Source organism: Protopterus annectens, chromosome 4.part0 (genome assembly GCF_019279795.1).
Source record: "Protopterus annectens isolate FY-2018-M chromosome 4.part0, PAN1.0, whole genome shotgun sequence".
In the NCBI taxonomy this organism is placed as follows: domain Eukaryota; kingdom Metazoa; phylum Chordata; order Ceratodontiformes; family Protopteridae; genus Protopterus; species Protopterus annectens.
Genome location: NC_056733.1, coordinates 695,467,506 through 695,481,375, shown reverse-complemented (window position 1 = coordinate 695,481,375; position 13,870 = coordinate 695,467,506). Strand labels below are relative to the sequence as shown.

Sequence of the window (13,870 nt, the reverse complement as noted above, 5' to 3'; positions counted from 1 at the left end):
ACCCATAACAAATACGATGTTCAAACACAAGGAGGTTTTAAATGCCTTTCATACCAAATCACCTTTGGGCAGACATTGATGGCTGACTTGGTTAGTAATGTCATCCAACCTGAGGCTGTATGCTCTGGACATCTTCGTCAAGAGACTTGCAGTGCTGCCAACTGATAATCTCTTGACGGTTATTTGTATCAGAAGCTGGGAAGGTGGCCAGACAGATCTAAGAAGTTATAATGTGTAATGAAGGTGTCCTAGGAATGCTTAGCCAATGCATGTGTGTTGGGCGCATTAATTTCTCACCTCTGGAAGAGCTTCTACTGTGTATCTAGTGAAATGAGGCACATGGAATCTGAATGGACCCTGTCCAGGATGCAGGTAGTTGAGGTGCTGGCAGCAGCTGTGGCAGAAATGTGATCAGTGCTTATCATAGTGCACCAGCAATGGGATAAATTGTCATTCTAAAAAAAGTCCTTCTGTGGAATTCTAGAAGAGGAGGATCTCCTGATTTGTTGGGTAGATACTGCCATGCCAGGAAGGCTGCAGCTGAGGCAATCACCAACAGGGATACCTAGGTGTGGAAGGAAATGAGCAAGGCCATGGATACCAACTTTCAGATGGCCTCAAAGAGTTCAAACCATACCAACAACTCAGAAGGATGGGCAGAACATATCATCAGCTATTTTTGGAGAGAAGCAGTGAGGACATTGCCTTGACATGGAAAGTACTTTAGTGGATTAAATCTAAATAATTTGCCCTCCTTGGAAAAGACAGTGACAGAAGAAACTAATGTGATTGGGTCCATTTTGGGTCCATTTCTCTACATAAGGTCATCACAATAGTTTATTTATTTTTATTTATTTATTTTGTGTTTGCTTACTGGGATAGTCTAGCTGGGCTGAAAACCTCTTCAGTGGAGGCCTGGAAAGAAAAGCTAAAATAATAGTGCAAATTTTATAACACATTGTAAATTCACAGTAGGTTTATATGATAACATCAATATGAGAAATTAAAAAGTACAAAATTAGGTAAGTGACAAACAATACATAATAATGTAAACAGCTTATGTTAGGCATAGAATAATTTTTGTTAAGCAAATGCAATTAAGAACATCTGGTACTAAGTAAATCAGACAGAAAGCAAGAAAAGAAGATGGTAGACAGAAAAGTCCAAGAAAAATGCAATTGTATATGATACTGATATTTCAAATGAAATGTGAAATAGTTGAGTATAAAAGTGTATCAGAGGATGTGATCACAGAAGATGGTAGGTTTATAGAAAGGAGAAGAAGAAGGTGAAACAGAGTTTTCAATAGTGGAAAGCCAATGATATATGCCATGACTTTGATTACAGAAGGAGATTAAGTTAAGCAGTGGGGATGGAGGTCAAATATCATGGATTTAGGAATATCAGAGTAATTCAGAGATATTTGGCTGTCAGAAGAAATGACATAAGGGTAAGAAGTTATAAGGCATTAGGTTATAGAGAAACTTCATAACTGGAAATTATACAGGTGGGATTTTTGTTTTAGTTTAAAGTGTTCAGAAGGAGATATTTAATGAAGTGATATGGGGATGGATTATTTGTTATAGCTACATAGTTGACAAAAACTATTGCCATGTGACTTCTGTGAGGGTTTTACAATTGCAAGATGTTTGCTAGAAGAACAAAGGATGCATTTAGGATTATACAAGTTGAGTAAAGGGGTAAGAGAGGGGCAGGCATTTAGGAGGCATATAATTATATGTGCTGCTTTAAGCTGGTTAAATTTTAGAAGTGTAGGGAAGTTGATTCAGATCAGTTTTTAAAGCCAGTGCAATGGTGAGTGTGACTCGGTAGCCTGGTAGCAAATTTAGCTATTTTGTTGTATGATTGCTCTGTTTTAGACAATTGTGTGGATTACAGATTGGTGGGAATAAAAGAGGCATAGTATAGCGTGGAGTGGATGAAGGCAGTCATCGTGGATTTTCATGCTTAGCCTGTTAAACAGGGTTTGGATCTATACAGTAGATCCAGTTTCTGATACATTACTTCAGTCACTCATTGAATATGCTGGTCGAATTTGAGGTGATCATCAATAACGACTCTGAGAAGTTTGGTGTGGTGGACTAATTCAACTGAATAACTGTTACACGAATTGACAGTAAAGGGATATTGGAGGGGAGAGGCAGACTTGGTGGACAATACTGTGATGTCGATTTTACTTGGACTGAGCACAATATTGGAGTTGTCAAGCCATATTTTTACAGTTGTAAAAGCTTTCTGTTTAGCTTCTTGGAGGTGAGAGATGGTGGGGACAGAGTAGGTGATTTTAGAATCATCGCTGTACTGGATAAATGAGGAATGAGTGAGTACTGATGGTCAATTGTTGATAAATATATTAAAAAAGAATGGTCCAGCTATAGATCCTTGTGAGACTCCTACTGAGTTGAGTGAGAAAGAAGAGGATGCTTATAGCTTCTTCACACTTTGAGTTCTAGCATGAAGGTAGAATTCAAAGCATTGAGTGGCATTAGTTGAGAGGCTAACTTGAGCGACTTATCAGACATTTGGGATGAGGTAATATCAAAGGCCTTTGACAAGTCCACAAAGGCAGTTTATACTAAGAAACTGTTGTTTATAAGCTCAGGCCTAGAGTTTAGGAAAATAGTAGGGATATGTCTGTACTGTGGGAGGGATAGAAACAATGTTAAGATAATGAGAGAAGTTTATTATTCAGGGGATGTTTTTGTGGCTGGGAGTGGATGTACTTTTCTAGTATTTTTGAAAGGAGGAATAATATCACTATTTGTCTAAACTTAGAAAAGTGCCACCTGTGTGAAGGGATACTCTATAGGACTGCTTCCAAACTGAGAGGAAGTAGGATTGTTTAATAGATCTGTTAATTAGGATAGATAAAGGATAGTCAATAATGTCTGCATCCAGTTTTAGATATTCTGGGGGGAGGTTATCAGGGCAGGTGCATTCATTTTCAATTGTTTTAGTAGTCTCCTGATTGTTGAGGTAGAGAAAGATTCAAAATTAAATGAATATCGGTTAATATGGGGGCAACAAGTTGGAGGAGTAGTGAAGGCTTGGTTTACTTATGAGTAGGGCAGTAGAAGTGTTTATGAAGTGACATTTAAATACATGTGCTATGTTAAAGTTTGATTCAGAAGGAAGAGGATTTGGTTATGTAGGTTTGTTAGGTTTGAGCAGTTGGGAGATGTTTGACTAAAATCATTTAGGAGAATTAGTATTGGACATGAATATTATGCATATGAATGTCTTTTAGAAGTGTGGTTTTAAAATGGTTAGAGTGTTTCTTTAAATTTTAAATATAGTGTGCTAGGTAGACTATGATTTGTTTGATTTAAGGGTACTGCTTATTTAAATCCTGTTTATATGTACACTGTTTTTACTCTTGAAGGGCATGAGCCAATGCAGTAAGTGGTGAAGTGTGTTTAATAAACATTTTTTTGACTGATATATTGCCAGATTTTATATTTTTACTATAAAGTTGTGAAATAGATGCATTAATTTAGTTTCCAGTTTGGAAATTGCAGCATTGTTACACCTATGCCATTTTTTTATATTCTGCCTTCAAGGGTGAACATCTATGGAAGAAAGAGAGAAAATAATTGATTTTGCCTGAGAACTGAATGATTCTTCAAAGTAGTGTGATCTTGGAGTAAGAATATTAAAACAACATGGGTGAGGGCAACCCAGCCCCACACATACTGTATGGATTTCTGTGGGGATTGTTTCCACACCAAACCAGGTATTATTTTAGATTATGCTGCCTTCATGTTGTCTTTCTCAGTCTGATTCCATTTTCTGAAGCAAAATGTTTTGGCTACAGTATCACTTTTGTTGGTCGCTCCTTTCAGTGGGTTTTAAACATCTAATCAAATGTGTATTGTCTAACATGTTCACCTAGAAAAGCTTTTATAAAAGGATTCAGTCTGTAGCTGTGCTGCATGCAGTTGTTGGTATTCATGGCTACAAATAAAAATGAGCTCATAGTGAGAGAACCACTCTTAGTTTAAGGCATGCATCTCTCTCTTTGCCTGTCTTTTTGCAGTATGTTACAACACCTTGATAATTAATACAAAGCTGAGGTTGGAATGAGCCATATACATGCACAGTCCTTTTTTGGATTTTAATTTGAATGTGGCAGTTGTTTGGTTCTCTGGAGTCTCTGCCTTTTATGATGAGTCTTTTAATATTCGAACATCTGAATTCTGGCCTTATGCATGAGATCTCTCTATACATACAGATGGGACGGTGTTTTTGAAAGGTTCTTCTGATGTACTATAACTACCCTGTGTATTTCTTTTATGTGACACATCCATCTCAACATACATCCTATTAGCAATGAATACAGGACCTGGATGTTTTAAAGACATATACATGTTTATATATTTATATGTTATATGTTTATACACCTTATATTTTGCTTAAAATTTAACTGTGGAGCTTTTCTTCCCGGGCCTCTGCTGAAAAAGGGCATGGATCCAATTGGACTTTCACGGTCAACAAATATAAAATAAAAATAAATAAATATACAAAACAAACTTCATTGGCAATGGGTTTTCATAACTCTTCCAAGACAGCAGCATTCCATATATAGTTGTCAGCCATTTGTTTCTAGTTATTAATAACTTTTGATACTGAATAGCAATAACATACTATTTCTCATGGGCTATAGTTGCATGTAGTTTGTAAAATATTTTCAAGTACTATATACGACAAACTGACATGTAAGCTGAAGTCTCGTTATAGGATGTTATACATTACAGCATAACACTGAGAAACCTACCATATCCTAGCATGTTCTTTCCACCTTCTGGACAATCTGCATCGCAGGAGCAGCTTGAATTTGGAATTCGGTCACTCTAGAAAATACAGAAAATATATGGTGGGCTCAAGACACAAAAGTAAACACGAAAGCAGTGTATAAGGTGGGGATTATTCTAATCATGAAATCATTGTCACCTACTTCTGGAAATCGGGCTATAACATTACAAGCCAGCACATTATGAAGATATTCTACATTAATATGTTACGCGACTTCCATCCAGATGGTGCATTAAACAAGTACTCCTAATATGTTGGACTCTGCGATAAATCATTTTATAGGAAGTAATTAGTGATGTGCAAAGACTGGCCTATAAGTCACAATTTGGGATGTTAAGAGCAATCTTTACAGTTTCTAAAGTTAACATTTTGGAGAAAAGAAGATAAACAAAACATTGATTTAATCTTTTGGTTGAAATAGCTTAAACGTAACTGTAGAAAATTACCATTTGTCCAAGTAAGATCATTCTTAATTTTAAAACATTCAGCTCTTTAAGTTTCCAAGCATCATTTCTAAATGCTCAGAAATGTTAATTAACATTCAGTTATGTGCACATTTTAACTATTCAGTAAAAACTGCAAGATTCAGCCAAGGTAGGGTCTTCACTATGTAATACCCTAAACCTCCTGATGTGAAAGCCCATGGGATATATGCAAATGACCCCTTAAGGACATAACAGTGTTTAAGCTACATGGGTTCCGAATGCTATGATTTTTTTTTTACTTTTTAAGCCTCAGGACAACAGTTTGATACACTTACAAAACGATGACTAATGATATTCTAATGGTCACATGTCTCACATTCGTTCATACACTCTTGCATCCATAATAATAATAATATTCATGCATACAGTAAATATAGTTTCATGCTTACAAAGCCAATTAAACTACCATTCAGTATCTCAATTATAAAAACTCATACATAACAGTTATTTGTGAATCACTTTCTTATACGTACATGTACACTCTCCAGCTAATACTATAATTAATTTGCACATTAATTCATACACACACACACACACACACACACACACACACACACACACACACACACACACACATACCTCAAATTCATTATTGCGCAATTTGTTTTTTATTCCTAGATGTAGTTCCAATTTCCCAGTAATAAAAAGTGCAAGAAGAGTAAGGGTTTATGCAAGTGTAAAAGAAAAAAGTAAGACTAAAGATCTATCATCAAAGTACTGTGGTAGTACGGCTGAGGTTCTGCTTGTGTAATGCAAACTGCATACACTATGTCAGATAAACTGAAGTATAAATAAATGTACCAAAATGCCTCAATGCTGAAAGATCATGACCATGCCCAGTTATTGGAAATCACTCAGTAAGAGTGTCCTAGTATGCGGCACTGTGTAGTGGGCGATAAAAAAGAAAGACCTGGATAAGAAGGAATACTGCTTGGCTAACAAAGAGACTAAGAGAGGAGTTGCCAAGGAAAAGGCATCAGAGGCACATTACCAGCTTCTTAAAAGTGACTCAGTAGAAGGCAGAAAGAAACTCTATCAGATTGCAATGCAAAGACAGAATGATAAAGAAGATACTCATCAGATGTCCTTTATAAGGGATGCCAGCAACAACCTGCTCACCAGTCCACAGGACATCAGAGGCAGATGGAATGAGGACTTCCAGCACCTTCTGAATGCAGAAAAACCCAGATGCTGTACACAAAGCATATGATGAAAGAAGAGGAAGAGCCCACCAGAGAAGAAGTAGCAACAGCACTTAGGAAACTGAAGTCAGGGAAAGCAGCAGGCTCAGCTGAGGGCACAGCAATTATGATCAAGATGCTTGGTGAATAGGAGAGAAATGGTTTCTGCAGGTATGGAGAGAAAGACATATTCCCGACGAGTAGAATGAGCATACTAGTGCCAGTGTTCAGGAACAAAAGGGAGATTTACAACTGCGGCCAGTACTGAGGTATCAGACTCCAGTCACACTGCATGAAAGTTCTGGAGAGGGTGATTGACCATTGACTATGCAGAGTAGTAGAAAGTAAGATGGAGATGAGCAGTTCAGATTTAAATTAGGATGCAGCATCACTGACCCAATGTTTGCAATGAGACCAATAGTTGAGAAGAAGCTATAAATGAGGAATGAGTCCAACTGGACATTCCTAGGCTTTGAGAACGCATATGACAAGGTCCCCAGACTTGGACAGTCCTACAGTGGTTTAAAGACTCAGAAACATTGGTAGAATTAATGTAGGCTATGTACAAGGACCAAATGACTCAAGTACAAACAGTGTTCATTCTCACAGAGGAGTTCCCAGTGGGAGTAGGTGTGCATCTGGGTTCTGCTGTGAGCCCACTGCTCTTCATACTGGTGATGGACTACATTAACAAACAAGTCAAGGGGGACAGGTGAACAAAGTTGTTGTATGCAGATGATGTGGCATTACAGGCAGACTCTGAGCAAGAATTTCAGCAGAGGATAGGAGGGTGGAATGCAACACTGAAGGCACATGGGATGAAAATATTGTCTTCTGGAGAGAATTATTCATTGGTATTGCAACTATTCATGTCTATTGTTTAAAATGTATTGTTTTGAATTTTTGGTAAAATACAATATAAAACTAACAAGGTGGGAGGCTACACCCCTCCACATCCCCGCACCCCCTAATTATATATGCTAACTCCAGGATCGCACTACAGTGGGGAAAAGGGCATATACCTTTTACTTGCCTTACAGTACTATACACAGTGCCATGTATACTAAGTTCAGTTAAGTGAAATGAGTTTTCAGTAATTTGCGTTTTCAGAGATGTGGTCAGGGTGAAACACACATATTATAATTCAGCTGTGATTTTTTAAAGATTAATTTTTCAGGCAGAGATAGAAGGATCTTTTTTTAAAGAAATGCATTTGTTTCCAGTATTTGGAGAGATCAAAACAGAAAGAGAGACATGACCAGCAAGCAAACAAGCTAGCATCTTTCTGATCTTCACTGCATTAATAAACAGGAGTTGAACAGTATGTCCTTCTAAGGGCTGATTTTATATGCAGGAGCAAGAAAAACATGAAGTGAACTGTAAAGCTATGCATAATATCTACAAAAATGCTGAGGAATTTTCTTCAGGACTTTCAGCAAATCATATTACTGTGCTCTGTAACAAATGTAATTATAGCTGAATTAAACTGAGATTGCAACTTAGTTGTTTACTGGGAAGCTGGTAGACATACTGTGTTTTTTCATGTAATGTCATTACAGGGCAGTAATCTTTTCTGGCAATTTCTAAAGAAGCTGCATTAAGCCTAATGCCACCACATAATGCAAAACAGGTCCCTTCACTCTTTTTTTTTTTGAGGGGAGGGTATTTTGGATTGTCATTGTGTAAGTTTGTCATTTTGGATTGTCGGCTTTAAGTTTGTCATTCATAGTAGAGCCTCTTACATCACTGTGTAAACAGATTTCTGGAACCAGAAATATTTACAGCTTCATTTTGTCCTGTCACCATACATTCTAATGTTGTGGTATACCTTGTGCATGTTTTTTTTTTCCTTTTTGCTGGTAAATAGCTTCATCAGATCATTGGTCTAATATTAAATTGTAGCACTAGAGATCAATAAGTCATGTAGTAAGCTCAGACATATTTGTATTTAGGGAATCTATCTGTTTATTCGCATAAGAGTTACTTTGACGATTCCTTGGAACAAGATGCCCCTTTGATTATTTTACTTTCCAACTGTTCAGTCAGCTATCAGTCCTTTTCTGACCTTCCATTTGTATTTCAAGCACTAAATGGTTTAATTTCCCACTTTGCTCAGCATCATTACTTCCTGGTGGTCACTGTTAAATTGTTTTGTAACTTTCTGCTTCCATGAGATTTCCACACTTAAAGATGTTAAATCTTCAACCTCCTGCTTGTTCCATTATCAAAGAAATATGCTGCTTCAGCAAACATGAAGCAAATCAGACAGAGTTTCAAAAAAAAAATATTCTGCAATGCCAAAAGCTTCACCTAAAACTTAATTGTGCATTTCCATGAAGTCCTCTTTTGGTAAGTTTTTTAGTAACTCAGTCAGTTTGCAGGTCTTGACATATTTTCTAATTATTTTTTTTCTCAAAAAATTTTTTATTAATAATATAATGAAATAGACAATTTAAAGATTATACATAACAAAAGGCAATATAACACAACATAATTCATCTACAACTGAACCATGATTTTGAGATATTTTGATAAGTTATATAAATAAAACATACACCATATGTACACTATATATTAGCAAACTATAAGACGAGAAAAAAAAAAAATATTTAACATTAACTATTTTTTATGTTTTAGAACCTTTTCTAACACAACCTTTCTAATAGCTTTTTTTTTTTTTTTGACTTAAGCCTACTTATCTTTGACATCAATAGAAATTTTCATTTCTATTGTGAGTCTATGGGGACCAGAGATACAAATTTGTTTTTAATTATTGCTTAGTAGTGTGCTAAGAATTGGTGAGTAATTCAGTTTTCAATCAACTTACTTCAGTCAGATATAAAGGCAAGATTAAGATATTCAAAAACTTCTACTTTAGATTTTTTAATTAAAAATAAGTTTATTAGTTCAAAAAAGTTTATTCCATTATAATATATTATATTTAGATGAATTGGGAACCATATGAATTTTGCCAAAGCTTTGTTACAGACTCAAAATTTTTTTTTTTTATCTGATCAGATGATGAGGTGTTGTAAAAAATTTAGGCAGCAGATTATTCATTTAATAATGGCTTGCCCATGAAAAGAAATGAAGGTTTTAGATGCTTCCCATCTGTCCATATCAGATAATATTAATAAATTTTTATTATTATTTTTTAAAGGAATTTTTTATTATTGTGTAAAATTGATTGATTCCTAAATATTTTATGTTATAAAGTGAAAAAAAAAAACTGGAAACAAAAAATTTATTGTGTGCTAAAAATGATTTAAATTTAAAAATGGTTTTTTAATTTTGTAAGAAAAGATAGTTGAAGAACAAAGAAAAATAAAATAAAATATCAATTTTTTTTCATGTAATTCTGTAATCAGAGTTTGAAGTTTGATTAAATCATCCAAAGTATTTTGAGTAATAAACAATAGCAAGGGTTCTAAGTAAATGTGAATAGAGAAATGGGGGACAATGGACAACCCTGTCTTGTTCCTTAGTGATTAAATAGAAAGGAAAGACTACCAAATTTGAAAGTTTTGAAAATTCTGGATAAAACCATCAGGTTAATCTGTTATTATAAGATAAAGATGTAATATTTGGATTTCTGAAGTTAACTTTAATAATGCAGAATTAAATCTTTCTGACAATCAAAATTTGTTTTTTAAAAGTAGCATCATAGTTCAAAGTATTGTTTTTGAAAAAAAGCAGCTTACTAAATAATAAACCTCTTAATTTTTTTACACATACGCCCCATTTGTATGTCAAAAGAGGAATGTGTGATTCGGATCTATTAAATTATATTCTGTCATCAAATCATTTTATAGCCAGAGTAGATTGAGATTTATAGGTGACAGTGAGAACGAGCAATCGATCACAGGGTTTATATAACTGCATTCAGTAATGCCTCTAACATTCAAGAATCTGAACCATGAAATGTATAATAATAACCTTTATCCTAACCCTAGTGCTACCCACCAATCCCCTGTGAAGGAAGAGGGAGAGAAGAACATGTAATTATAGATAATAATAACCTCAAGTTAGAAAACAACTACCAAGCAACCATATCTCAAAATGAAAAACAATTCAGTCTTGAACAGGTATACTTTGTAACACATCACCATCCATCTCAGAGAGACTGTGGTGTGGCATGTTCATGCAGAGGCATCAGCTGAACTCTGAGGGAGGTTCTTTGCTAGAATGTTGAGATGGAATGTTTTCCCCTCCAAAATCAAATTAACATATTATCTATTTCACAAATCTAACAAGCATATATCCTGTCACTGCACACTGTCACACCAAATCCATCATGTGTAAATTATGACACAAGTTCTTAAGGTAATATAATTATGTCACACCAGAATTACAAATCATGTTTTGTCTATTTAATTTGATCTGTGCAGGAAGATCTTGGGAAAATGATAGTTTGTGAGACTTCCATATGAATTGTTTCTTTGCAATATTTTAGCTTGTAAATCTGAAACAGTTTATCTCTAGATTTAAAGTCACTTTCCAATAAGTCTGTTTTAACCTCCAAAGCTAAGATTTTATTTTCAATAGTAACAATACTATCGTTTATTTGCTTTTAAAGATTTACTAAAGTCTGTAAACTGTTCTGAAAAGTTTTGTATAGCACTTTGGATTGGTTTTAATGCTATTTTTAGTTCTTCCATTTAAATCTTTATTACTTACATTAATAGTTTCTGTAGGTTGTCTAGATGATTTCAGTCTTTTGAACCTGAATCTTTTTCAGGAGAGAGCATTGAAGTATATTTGGACTTTGTAGGCTGAGTCTCCATGGAGTCAGATTTTGTAGCCATGCCCAGAAATGGAATGCAGTTAACAGGATACCAGGAACCAGGAACAGTCTGGAGCAGTAGAGACCAAGAATGTTCTGAGGTAAAATAAATCCCAGGATAATAATTCCAGAAGAAAAGATTTATAAAATCTTTTAGTATAAAAATTTGAGGAAAAAGGTTGATGTATAGTTGTAAAAAAAAACAAAATTTAAATAGCTGTGAGGAGCTCAGAGAGTAAGGACTAGACTAGTCGGCAGCCATCTTGGAATCCACATATTTTCTAATTATTATTTTGTAAACTCTTAACAGCAACATAGATTTCAGATTGAATATTCATTTCTCTTAAAATCATTAAACAGTTTTTTTTTGTTCTGTTTCCATGTTATATACAACCTTGTCAACAATATTTAGACCATCCTATTTAACATACCCATTTGTGATTGGAGTATATAACAGTTTACAAAACATTTTATCTATTATTTTACTTATTTGACATTTGTTTACCAGGGAAGTCCGACTAGACTAGTAGTCCATTTTCAGCAGAGGCCTGGGGAGAAAAGCTCCTTATTACAAATTAACAAGCACACATTTATTATAATGATTATGCAGAGTAAACAAATAATGCATACAGAAATATCACAATGCGCAATACATACAAGGATACATCAGTTACAAATGGTGTATGATCATATGTACAGTGGATAGTAAATAAAAGAATAGAAGCTAGCTGGGTGAAATTGGGGTAAAGTTTGGAGGGGTTAATGAGAATGAGAGACAGGTAGCTGAATAAAGAAGTAATGGGTATATAGAGAGCTGAGTATCTGAAATGAGGGTACGAGTTAGTAGACTTGATGGTATCATCAGCCTGGGGCTGTGCATGAGCAGAGCCAGTTATCACTTGTGTACTTTTAGAAGTTGTTTAAATCTGGATGGGTTGTTGGTATTTTGAATATGTTCAGGAATGTTATTCCAATTCTTTGATGTCTAATTCGAGTAAAGAGAATCCCCAAAAGTGTTGTTAGATTTTATGAGTTTTAATAGGAATTATTTGGAAGACCTTAGGGATCTAGCATTGGACTAGGGTTTTAGAAAGTTTTGTCAGGTTGGTATATTATGGTATGGGCAGCTGTGAGTTGATGGAAGGATAGAAGGTTTGGTAGTTCTAGCCAGTTTAATTGGTGAAAGGCAGCACAGTGGTGTGATCTATATGGTAAGTTTGTGGCGAATCTTGCAATTTTATTATGGCAGGTTTCAATTTAGCTAGGTCAGTTATCTTAAGGTTTTTGAAGATGGGTGAGGTTTACAGTAAGATAGAAAGTAGGTGAGTCCTGATAATACTTTGTCTATTGGAGCTGGTGAGGAATGGTTTAACCCTATAGAGGGAGCCGAGTTTTTTTATGGATCTTTTTAATGACTAGCCCTAAGTGTTTGTCAAATTTCAATCTGTTACAAGTGGTAACTCCAAGCAATTTGGTGTGAGAGAGGGGTTCAATTTTTGTATTGTTTACAGAACAGATGAGAAAGAAGGATGAGAGATCAGTGGTTTTGTTACTGGAAAAGATAATTAATTTAGATTTATTAGGATTGAGAATGAGTTGATATTTGGAGAGCCAAGAATTGATGACTAAGAAAGATTGCTGGGTTATTTTTTGGAGCTGTGGAAGGGAGGAAGCTCCACAGATGAGTGTGGAGTCATCTGCATACTGAATAATAGTGGCAGGGTTAGTAGAGGTGTGGAGTTTGTTGGTGAAGACAGTAAAGAGGAGTGGCCCTAGAACTGAACCTTGTGGGATGACGACTGTGACAGGTAATAGGGAGGATAGATCCCCTTACCATATGACCACTTGCTGTCGGTCAGATAGGTAGTTGCAAAACCATGAGAGAGCTGTGTGGTTTATGTTTAGGGATAAGAGATCATCTAGGAGTTTTTGGCGTGAGACTGCACTGAATGCTTTGGACATATCTAGGAAGATGGAGAAAAGTAGTTGTCCATTATTTTGAGCTGGTAAATTGTGTTGGTAAAACTAATAAGTGTTGTTATATTTTTACAAATTATTGTATTGTTGTAATGTTTTCTTTAAGCAGATGCCCAGTATCTTTAGTCACTTTCTATAATCCTGTTTGGAGCTTTTCTCCCTGGGCCTCTACTGAAAATGGACATATATCCAGATAGACTAGCCTGGTCAACAAATGTAAAATAAAAGTAAAAATAAATAAATAAATAAATAAAATAAGGGCAGTTGTGGTACTGTGGCAGGGTTGGAAGCCATGTCAGGAGTTGGTTAGTAGGTTATTACTTAAAAGGTAACTCGTGAGCTATGACAGTATGCATTTTTCTAGAATTTTTGCTAGTGGTGATAATATTACTATAGGCCTGAAGTTAGTAAGGTCAGATGAGGTTCTGCCTTTGTGCAGGTGGGAGATATAGGAAATTTTCCAGAGTGTGGGAATATATTGTTCTGTGATAGACCGATTGATCAGAAGTGAGATGGGGTAGGAGATAGCATTGGCTGCTAGTTTCAGATATTCAGCTGGCAGATGATCTGCTGTTAGGGATGTGGGTTTTAGTTGGTTGAAAAACTGTAGA

General features: G+C 35.4%; 1 protein-coding gene across 1 annotated transcript in view; it reads right to left on the bottom strand.

Annotated features, from left to right (window-relative positions):
* LOC122799533 (P2X purinoceptor 2-like) overlaps positions 1–13,870 on the bottom strand; it is a 591,133-nt gene that overhangs the window by 265,943 nt on the left and 311,320 nt on the right. The window contains exon 4 of the mRNA XM_044068662.1: positions 4,796–4,871. Within this exon, the coding sequence (XP_043924597.1) occupies positions 4,796–4,871 (76 nt within the window). The remainder of the gene's footprint in view (positions 1–4,795; positions 4,872–13,870) is intronic.